This window comes from Ahaetulla prasina, chromosome 3 (genome assembly GCF_028640845.1).
Source record: "Ahaetulla prasina isolate Xishuangbanna chromosome 3, ASM2864084v1, whole genome shotgun sequence".
In the NCBI taxonomy this organism is placed as follows: Eukaryota; Metazoa; Chordata; class Lepidosauria; order Squamata; family Colubridae; genus Ahaetulla; species Ahaetulla prasina.
This window is the reverse complement of record NC_080541.1, coordinates 48,996,584-49,007,862: the sequence shown is the minus strand read 5'-3', so window position 1 is coordinate 49,007,862 and position 11,279 is coordinate 48,996,584. Positions and strand designations below refer to the sequence as shown.

Genomic DNA, 11,279 nt, shown 5'->3' with positions numbered 1-11,279 from the left:
ATCAAGGAATCAGAATCAAATGCCAGCAAAAAAACAAAAACAAAAAACAATAACTCTTCTAAAGCTATCTGGAAAGCTACCTGTTCCTATGATAATGGTACGACCTGGAGTCCCAAAGTGTATTCTGATGTATCTTTATCTGTGAATAAATTGCACTGGGGCTGCCCTATTAAATATGTTTAGAATGGCAACCTTCAGTTGCTAGGTAAAATAAGGAGTAGACGAATATACTTAGCAGTAAATGTTATGATGTAAATCAAAGTGAATTGTTCAGTTATCATATCGCAATTCAAACATCGTATGTAGATAAATAATACATGAGGTTCACAGTATAGCTATTTTAATAGAACGTTCTACCAATGTAAAAGGCACGGCTAAAGCTGAAATCGCATGGAAGAACATAGAAGCTGTATCAGTTACTTCCAGTTGTTTAAAGTATTTTCACTTTTTTCGACATCAGATTTACTATATCCGGACAAGTCAGTTCCAACAGCTTTTCCAGGGTATGTTAAAAGTAAATGCATCTCCTAAAACCCCTTTCACTTTGTGTTAATTGTGACAAGGCATCACGCCATCTTGCTTGTTTAGACTTGCTTCAACCTAGAACGAATTCCTGTGCTGGAATAATCAGAGTTAACAATTAAAGAAGCAAACAAATTAAATCAAGACTTTTACAAATGGAATAATTACCATAGCAAATTAGTTTACAGTAATTGCCATATTTAGCCTATGAGAATATTCCAAAATATGAATATGCATACTAACAACATACAAATTATTAAATGCGACCGCCATATTTATAAAGACAGCAATATTTAAAAAGTAATTAGTCCAGTCCATAAGCCAGTTCTTAAAATAGTATTGCTTATATGGTATTTGTTATAACATATCCTGTCTGGGAAACTCGGTCCAACAGACAGGAAACGGTCGAAAGAGGTCGAAAGTGCTTAATCTTCCCTCCGTGCTCGTAGAAGCAAACTATCTAACACGAACAAACATACATATTTTCATGGATAAACTTTTCATTTTCCCTTTTCTTTTGTCAACTCTAATAAGTCATTTTCGAGTCCCTTACTTACTTGAAAGTAGATCCCATTGAGCTCAATGGAATTTACTTCCACGTAGACTCAGGTCATGGAAAAATCCACTCCTCGGTGAGAAAGGTTATTTCTGGCTCAATCCCATACAGGTGAATTGCAGATAAAACTGGTCCTCTCCTCGCCCGCTCAGACTCTCTGGCCACACCCACGCCGTCCGATTGGCTGTTGCTCAGTTTAAACGGAGCCGCGCGGTGACAGCCGCCAGCTACTCAAGGACTGTCGGAGCTCCAGGCTTGCATCAGAGGCGCTTCCAAGCTCTATTTGCACCGAACGGCGAGGCGCAAGAACTACTAACTCGCTCGGCTGCTCGCCTTCTGGAGGCACCCAGAGGGGCCGACACTGGCCGGGCCGGTGGAGCTCTGTGGAAATGAGCAGCCCCGATGCTGGATACGCCAGTAGCGACGACCAGGCGCAAGGACGGTCCTCTCTCCCTCCCCTTATGATGCAGTGTCAGTGGGCAGAATCGCTGAGCCCCTTAACCGATGGCAAAGGCAAAGGCGAAGCGGCGGCCGATCAAGTACAGCAGGGAGCCTCGGGCCGGGCCAAAGGGGAGACCCGCATTCGACGTCCCATGAATGCTTTCATGGTCTGGGCGAAGGACGAACGCAAGCGGCTAGCGCAGCAGAATCCGGATCTGCACAACGCGGAGCTTAGCAAGATGCTGGGTAAGTCCAATAGGCGTCGGTGGAGCGGGAGATCGCTGGGAAAGGAGGCTGAGAAATACTGCGCACTATTATTTTTCTATGTGCCATCCAAATATTGCGCAGTATTTATATGCCATCCAAATATTTTTTTTCTATGTGCCGGCCCGTCGCGGAATAAACACCCCGTTGTCTTCGGAAATAAGACTACGGGAACTTTTGTAAAGGAACTAAAGCACCAGCTCGTGACCCAGTAGACTCGTTTGTGATTTTTTAAAGAGTGTTGCGCAATCCGATGCTAGTCCAGGGGACTCGAATTCTCTGAATCGACGACGTTGATTCGTTCAGCAAGCTTTTGGGAAAACTCTTTAAATCTTCTGGAAATTGGCTCACTCTCCCAATAGCCAGCTTTCTCATACTCCGCTAAAGATGTAAGATTCATTGCCCTGCAGCTGGTTAATCGAAGGGACTGGCCATTCGAAGCACGAGAACGGGGCGAATGAAAGACTCTAACTCCAGCTGCACCCGGCCATTGCTGGTCACTGCTCTCCTAGCGGTGCAATGACAATCGGGGTGATTCCAGAAAACGGTTTATTAGTTTACTGCCACGAATTCAAAATGTAGTTCAGGAAAGTTTCTATAAACAATGACGCCTTGCGGTTATTGGCCTTTCTTTGATAGCCTCTTCCTTGTGTTTTTCGCGTACTTTCCCCATACTGCGGCCGCAGCTGGGCGGGATCGAGACGGGACCTAATTCTAGACGAAAACAGCACGAGCCGCGATCACTTCCTCCGCAGAAGAGGCGGCCACAAGTTTTAACCACTAGTCGTGCCATAAACCAGGGGTCTCCAACCTTGGCAACTTTAAGCCTGGCGGACTTCAACGCTGGGAGTTGAAGTCCTCCAGGCTTAAAGTTGCCAAGGTTGGAAACCCCTGCCATAAACCACTTACTTCCCAAAGAAAGGTGGGTGTGGATGGAAAAGCCACAAGCAGTGAACTGGATTCTGTCCCCCCCACCCCCCCCGAGCCCAGCCACAGCTTGGCCATCAGTTTCCGCTCACACGGCTTAAACTCCCGATTTCTCCTTTGCCTTGAACAGGACAGTCGTGGCGGGCGCTGACCCAGGAGGAGAAGCGCCCTTTCGTAGAGGAGGCGGAGCGGCTGCGGTTGCAGCATATGCGGGACCACCCCCACTACAAGTACCGGCCGCGGCGCAGGAAGCAAGTCAAGCGCCTTAAACGCAACGACGGCGCAGTGGACGGTGGGAGCGGCTTCCTCCCAGTTCAGCATCACCAGTTGGGCCTGCCCGGAGAGGCGGGAAATGGAGGCAGCTGCGAGGGGCTCGGCCTTTCTTACGCAGAGCAGCCGAATTACGCCGGCGGGAGCTTCCATTACCGGGACTGCGCGCCGCTCCCGCTGTCGGCTTTGGGCACCCATTTTGGGAACTACAGCCTGCCTACGCCGGAGCCCGAATCCCAGGGGGGCGCCTGCGCAGAACCTGTGTTCTTCCCGCCGCCCCACCCTGAGGAAGGCGGCTGCCTGCTGGGCCCCTACGGCTACCCGACGCCGCCCGGGTCCGAGTATCCGTGCAACGGCCTCCCTGCCGGCGGCCACGGTAACAACGGCGGTAGCCCCAATGTCGGCGTCAGTCTTTTCCGTAGTCGCTTCCCTGTGCCCTTGGCCTCCTACCCTTCCTCGCCCGCCCCGGACCACGCACAGCAACAGCCACCCCGTCGCCGAGCGGAGGCCCCCGCGGGGCTTGAGCAGCTGCCCGCTCACGACGTGGACTTGCTGGCAGATGTGGACCGCGCCGAGTTTGAGCAGTACCTGCCCTTCGCCTGCCGCCCGGGCGACCTGGGGCTCTCCTATGCGAGCCACGAAGGCCCGGAGGCTAACGCCGCTGCCTATTACTGCGCGGCCGCAGGCGGGGCCGGAACGTATCCCGAGTTGTGAGTCCAACGTCTCCAGGCGGGCGATGAGGGCGGGGCAGGTGGACCCCGCTAAATACTATTTATTGTAATTTATTGACTGCGCTTCTCTAATGGCCGTTTATGGAAACTGAAAGAGGGAAGGATCTCCCGAGTGTCTGAAAACCGGCACGTCCAGGGTTCGCGAGGCTTCTTCTCGCAGGAGGCTCACTTGGAGGGGAAAACAGGCATAGCTTGCCTTGTTCAGTTTTTGTACAGAATGGGTTGGGCTTTGACTTAAAGCACCCAGATTAAAGTTTGACTTGGAACAGCTTGGCAATGAACAAACAAACCCCGCCCCCAAAAAATCTTCAGGTGGTTTTTACAGCAGGGTGTTGGGGAGTTGTCTCATTCTTCAGAGACTTCGTTACCTCAGAAAATAACATGCCATGAATGGTTGAATAACCCCCGCTAACTTTGCACACACAACTTTACAATCTTGCTTTGCGCATCGCAATACAATATTCTCATAAAATCCAAATTAGTCATGGTGGGTCTTAATGTGGCTGGGTAATCTTGAAACTAGAGGTCCCAGCTGAGCTCCTGGAATGGCTTCCCCATAAAAGAGACCCCACAACATCTGTCCTAGTTTCCCTGGGCCAGTTTGCTTGGGGGAGGCCGATTACATGGGTGGGGTCAGGAGGTAGATTCCATAATACTCTAGTGTGAAGTGAGTCCTGACAAACTCCGTTGGGATTTTCAATCTAATAGTTTTCAAACCTTTGGCCTCATTCTCTTACCCGGAAAGCATTCCAAGCAGTAAATACTGAAAGGATCCCAAAGATAATCAGAGGAGAAAACATGAATGCTTTTGCCTGGCTAAGATCTAGTGTTTGAACATGCTTCTTTCTAGTAAGTGTCACCAACTGATAGTAGGTGTTGGGAAAGTTAGTTTAAATAAAGAGTCACCTTCTCTCACAATCCGATCCCTAGGATATTCTCCAAAGGTTCATAGTCTGCCAAAGTCTCCTTAGCCTTAGAAGGTATGTTTTAAATCTGATGTTTAATGCCTATTATTAGTATTAATTTGAGCAAATTAAATGAATATAATTAAATGTGCTGTTTCTCCGTTCTAGTCCAAGAAATAGAATTTGTATACCGTGCTCCCTTCAAAAAAGTCTTTGACTTCAGTATCTAAGGAGATTACAATCCTGAGTCATTTAGGAGTGCAGTAAATGGGTGCAAGTTGGAGTGTTTGACCACTGTACTACTGCTTGGCTCTCACCTTAAGCTGAATTGTTCACACTTAATATCATCAATTTAGGACTACCAGATCCAAGAATCAGCAAAAATTGGGATAGCAACCAAGAGAAAACCTGGTTTCTTGACTTTTTGCAGCTCTAATCAGGTAATGAATTGTTGCAATTGATGCAAAAATAAATGTGCCAAAAATTTAAAAAGATTATCACGAAAAATATATATATGGAGAGGCTAATATGTAGAAAATCTTGTTGCCCTCAGGTCGGGCAGAGTATGGTCAACTGAACCAAATGAAAATGCTGTTGATAATTTGGTAAGAGAGTATCCTTCAGCAGAAAACAAGCAAATCGAGCCATCCTAAATTGATAGCAGTCATAAAAAAAACTGGATCATGTGTCAGAGGAAGGGATGGGCAAGAGCCTTTTATATTGATATCCTCTTATCTTGTACCTTTTGGCATCAGCACTATATATACTTGCTATTAAAAGTACAGACATTTTCTGATTTTGGCCCATATCTGTAACCCTTTGTAAAAAAAGTACGGACATGATACAAATTTCCTTTTCTTTCAACGTAGAAAACAAGGCAGCTAGAATGTATTGTGATGGATATGAGTTGGAGTCTACCTTGCAGCAAACAAATAAATCCTGGTAACACAATCCCTCAAAGAGCAAGACTGAGATTATACAATATTTGTGTAGTAAACTTATGGATATGCAGATAAGTGATTTCCCATCTTGTTGCCTGTAACCTGGGTATGAAGACTTACTCAGGAGTATGTTCCATTGATCAGGATTTAAATTTTGTAATAAACATGATTAACTTTTTCAATTCCAAGTGTCTTGTCTTTTATTTTAGTATTGGAAAAAGCTCTAATCAATCCCATTTTATGCGTATTTCCCCCAAGGATATCTGGAGGATTTGATATTCCATCCCAAATGCCCCTCCTTCCTCTTCCTTTCCCCCCTCTCTCATTCCCCCTCTGAATTTGAATCCTGATCTTTTGGATCTAAATTGAGGAATTACTCCCTAAAATATGAATAGCCATTTCCCTGAAAGTCTTCCTTTGTAGGTTTATATGATTCTTTGATTTCAAGACTAATACGACAGCATGAAGAGTCAGATTGCAATTAGTTGGCTTCAAATATTATATTAAGCAAAAAATTAAAATATCCCCCTATAAATCACTCTAGGGTTTAATATCCCAGAAAATATTGTTTCATTAGGCTGTACTGTACAACAAGGTGAGCCTTATTGTATATGGAAATAAAACATATAGCTTATTGCTTATTCAAACCTTTTTGGGAATCACATCTTCAGCAGAGTTCAGACATGTTTCCAATTAAAGGAAAGTACCTTTATTAACTAGACTCCCTCTTTCCTATATCAACATAACAACTTGGTATGAAAATGGCACAATTACAATAAAATCAAGTATTTTCCTCACTGGATTGTTTGTAAATGGGCAGCAGGAGAACGTTTTGAGAACATGAATTTGCTGACGAATATACTGAAATACACATCTGTTCCCAAGGAATCTTGTCAATAGTTATTCTAAATTGAGTTGGTAACTTTCACACAGACTTCTGGAAAACGTGAAAGTGTCATAAAATTTACCCACCATGGCTTGTGTTGGATTAAGCAGGAAAAGCCAGTTATTTTCCAGAATAAATCTGCTTTAAACATGGGAACAAAGCAAATGCCAGTCAAGGGAATATATGGGGATGATGTAAACTGTAAATGTGTACATTTGAATAGAATCATACTGGCTGTGTTTTACCTGTCATTCAGTTCTATATTCGTTTAATCGGAAGAAAATGCCTATTAAAGTCAATGTGCTGGGAAGGTCTGCTGTGTAATGCAATTGGGGTGCATGCTTCCTTAGTCATAGGTCCACTGTATCTGAAGCCTGTCTGGGAGAAGGCTGGATAAGATGCAGCCATATTATCTCATCCTGTTACCTTCTATTACAGCAGTGGTTTTGTTTTGTTTTTTTCAAAGAAAGGGAAGGATCCATGGTGTGAATTTCAAGGCAAGTTTGGTTTGACTAAAGCAAATCTAAATTTTCAGCCATAGAAGCAGAACGTCTCTAAACCAGTCCACAATTTTACTTACAGACATATGAATTCTCTATATTTCAAACCTTAATTTAAATCACTTAAAATTCCAATTTTCTTAAGCACTTATGGACCTTCTCTAGATCTGGACTCCAAAATCCAGATGCCCACTAGAGGACTGGAAAGTAGTAAGAAAATGCTTTGCTGCCATCTGCTCATCATCCAGGGAGTTGCAGTTCTAGTCTCAATATATCAAATGCATCTGTTTCCTTTTTTGGTGTATGCATGCTCTATGAGAGGAACAAAAAATATGCTTGCTGATCATCTTAGCCTGTTGGTAGATCTATCACTCAAATAGATACATTAACTATGGTACCATACTTATTGAAATCATTCTGACCACTAAAATTAACATTTAATTATCTTCTGGCTTTTGCTTCTTGAATAGATTAAAGCAGAGATAGGCATTTCAAATATTTTGGACTACATCTCCTAACTATTAGACATGCTCTCAAGCTTTATGGGTGTTGTAATCTAAACCAACTAGAGCAGGGCTGTCAAACTCGCAGCCTGCAGGCTGGATGAGTCACACACTGGCCACACCCACGCCCGGTTTAATGAAGGGAAAATAAGTTATGATACATCACATGATGCAGCAAGTTTGACACCCCTGAGCTAGAGGATATCCAGTTGTGTGCCATTCTTTAAAGCAGAGGTCTTCAAACCTGGCAGCTTTAAGACTTGTGGACTGCAACTCTGAGAATTCCCCAGCCAGCATTGTGGAGTTGAAGTCCACAAGTCTTAAAGCTGCCAGGTTTGAGGACCTCTGCTTTAAAGTATGGCCATAAAAATGGAAATGCAAGAGCCAAAACACTCTGAAATTGTAACAGAACATTGCAGGGTAATGGAGTGCTCCTGATTCCAGCTGGCTTGCTTGCCAAGCTGGTGCCACTGAGTATGCTTAATTCTTATTCATGTCTTACACAGGTACCAAATTCTTATCTAAGAATGGTGTCAATTTGCTACGTAAATGATTTTAAGGAATTAAGATGGAGACCCTACCACAAAGTGATGTATTCCTGACCTTAAATGGTCAAAACTCAAAATGGAGACTGCCCCGAATAAGTAAACAGGAAGGTACTAGCTGTTAAAGTCTTCTCTCCCTCCTTCTGTTCCAGCATTTACATTCTATTGAGTAGAAAGAACTAGGGAGAAGCAGTCCCACAAATAACCTGGCTTCATGCTACAGATGAGAAGAAGTACCTTGAATTTCAAATGGAAGCACCTGTCAGCTTGTGAAACAAAATTGTAACTTGAGTATACCAAGATGGTATTCATGACCACCCATGATGCTGCATTCTGAATCCAGTTACAGCTTCCAGATAATGAGGGTAGTCTCACGTGGCATGTAGTACAGTGATTCTCTCAGGAGATGATGAAGGTGTGAGTGACACGAGCAGTGCCTCATGGTTCAGGAAAGGATTAGAGAAATGAAGGAGAGTAAACCCAAAGGTGCTTTTTCAAGAGGCCACTGGACTTTCTGGTTTTTCTTTTAAAATGTTTCCCTTTTCTGAAGAAGCTTCTTGGATGAGAAGTGAAACGTCTTCAAAGAAAAAACAGAAAGTCTATTTGCCTCTTGAAAAAGCACCTTTGGGACAACTATGACCTGGATGACTGAGAATCTCCATAGAAGAAACGTAAAGTTATACAAAACCCACTCAGCCATGGCTGTTCCTTCTCTTCAACTATGAGTCCAGAAAGACAACCAGATTATGCATAAATTCTCTTTGGAGTAGCACAACCCCATCTAGAACCAAAGATAGAAAATATTAATAGATCCAGGAATTATTAAACCCAGAGCCGTTCAGTCTTGGTAGGGTAAAGCTGAAACCTGTTCTTCCCCAGCACTGGGGGATATTTTAAGATTTGGATATTTTAAGATTTGTATAAATATGAGGTACTAAATTTATCTCTTAAAAATCTTAAATTTTAAAAATTGAATTAAATTAAATCTTAAATTTGGTCTTAATCTTAAATTTTTTAAATTAAATTCAATCTTAAATTCAATCTAAAAAACAAACCAGTTGTTAAAAGGCAACCTTTAGCATTATTATTACATACAATGTATACACATTGATAAGATGAAAAAAGTGTATATATACGAAGCATATTTCTAAGATATAATTTTGACTCCACAATATCTATATCTCTGCTCATATATAAAAACAATGTAAATAATTTCTATTGCCCAGTATCTTATTCACATTTGGAGAATTGCCTGTGTTTTGTTTATTTACTTTAGATATAAGACACGTAATGGTCTTTTTAATTTCCAGCCCATCAAGCTAGATTAAAGGCACTACAAAATGAGACTAATCCTATGGATACATACTTACACTTTTTTGTTCTTTAGGCCAAGTAAGTGGATCTTACCTAATTGGTGAGAAAGTGGATAAAAACACTTTAAGTCTTTCTCAATAATTATGTGCTGTGTTTTTATAACACAGACCTCTATAATTAATGACTTAACTGTCCAGTTGGTTAGCTTAGCATGTTATGTTTTTAGTTCTAATTGCCTTGTAAATTGTTTCCTTGCAATTTAGTGAGTAACGTTGAACAGCTTATGTATTGGGACATGTCGCATTGGAAATGATGTATATAATACAACCACAAATATATATGTTCAGCCAAATAATAAGGTAATTATTATGTTTGCTTAGAATCAATCAATCAGACATTTTGATCATATTTTTGTTTTAGGAAAAAAAACATTTGCGAGAAGGGGGAGTAGGAGGAAAAGTGATGGTTGATATTTCTTCTTGTGAAGAAATAGAATGTAGTTTGTATCTTTGAAAAGAGAAATGAATGTTAAGAGACTCAACAAAAGACTCAAGCAAAATAAAATCAGATTTTTTAAAAAAATTCTATGAATATTAGTGTATTCTTTACCATGACAACAAAACCTTTGAAAGACTGTAGTCAGAGAAGTAAGTTATGGCAACTGTAATAGCTATGTAGCACATGAGCAATCAAGGATTTGCTACTGTTGACTATGTAATTTTGTAATCTAAGGATTGATGTTGAAAAAAAAAGTAACTGTTCTTCTGTTCTCACAGATAATAGGATATAATGTTTGCATTCATGGCATAAACATTCTAATATCTTGTCCTAAAAAAGGATAATTTTCTTACCCGGCCATACAAATAATCCTTTCCCATGAGTAACTTAAGGTATTGAAAATCCTGAATACAGAGTTATTTTATTTTCTTCCTTGAAGTTATTCTCTAAATACTGGATGTGTTTAATGGGATTTTGATCAGCCTGTTTTAGATTTGAAAGCTACTTGGTAAATGGGGAAATAACTTTTTGAAAGAATGAGTGAAAATAATAAGGGAATTCCTCCTAAAATGGAATAGTGCAATGCTATATAGGTCCTTACTGTCTTCTCTGAAAGTTGTTCACAGGAGAATTAAACAGGAAAGAGTTTCTCTATTTTTGTTTGGTTGTGGCTTTCCACGAGTATCTGCAGAACCCCTGTGGAAGCAGAATTCTGAATGAAATGAATCTTTGGCTAGGCCAATGTTGCTCTTCCTATATTTTTTAAAAATTCAGTAATGTTCTTATCAACATCCTACACTTCTTACCAGAGGTTTTGGCTCCTGAACTGAATTTAACCTTTTATCTTTTGTAATTTCTTACTTTTATTTATTATTTTGTATAGTCTCATAGAACAGTCATGTTTGCCTCATATTTTGTTTTCCCTACTTCATCCTCTATTCCTCCTGTTTAATACGAAAAGCAATACAGTACTATTTATATAATGACACTTAAATGTACTTCAACAGAATTTCTACAGTTTTTAGCCTTGGATACAGGTGAAGCATTGCAAGATTGCAGATAATTTTAGATAGGTAGCCAACTCTTCAGACAACCAGTCTGGTGTAATGATTAAGGTCTGTGGCTAGAAACTTGTAGACTGTGAGTCTTAGTTCTGCCTTAGGCCAGCTGAGTGACCATGAGCCAGTCATTCTCTTTCAGCCTTAAGGAGCAGGCCAGTGGTAGGTTTCAAAATTCTTTACTACTGGTTCTGTGGGTGTGGCTTGGTGGGCGTGGTGTGGCTTGGTGGGCGTGGCTTGTGGGTGTGGCAGGGAAGGATACTGTAAAATCTCCATTCCCTCTCCAATCCAGGGAAATTTACTGCAAAATCCCCATTTCCTTCTGATGGGGGACTTGGGAGGCAGAGAATAGATGGGGGTGGGGCCAGTCAGAATTTTTACTACCGGTTCTCCGAACTACTCAAAACTTCTGCTACCA

The 11,279-nt window shown here is 41.7% G+C and overlaps 1 protein-coding gene across 3 annotated transcripts; it reads left to right on the top strand.

Annotated features, from left to right (window-relative positions):
- Nucleotides 1-1,301: 1,301 nt before the first annotated feature.
- Nucleotides 1,302-5,739, top strand: SOX17 (SRY-box transcription factor 17). Of its 3 annotated transcripts, XR_009154561.1 has the most exons (5): nucleotides 1,302-1,765; nucleotides 2,841-3,690; nucleotides 4,973-5,056; nucleotides 5,170-5,221; nucleotides 5,486-5,739. XR_009154561.1 is itself a non-coding variant. In XM_058178130.1 (4 exons), the coding sequence occupies exons 1-3, from the start codon at nucleotides 1,468-1,470 to the stop codon at nucleotides 5,007-5,009; spliced, it is 1,185 nt and encodes a 394-aa protein (XP_058034113.1). In that variant the 5' UTR covers nucleotides 1,302-1,467; the 3' UTR covers nucleotides 5,010-5,056; nucleotides 5,486-5,739. The 3 variants fall into 3 exon arrangements, 2 of the variants coding, with proteins under 2 accessions (XP_058034113.1, XP_058034114.1); XM_058178130.1 differs by lacking the exon at nucleotides 5,170-5,221; XM_058178131.1 differs by lacking the exons at nucleotides 4,973-5,056; nucleotides 5,170-5,221.
- Nucleotides 5,740-11,279: the final 5,540 nt, after the last annotated feature.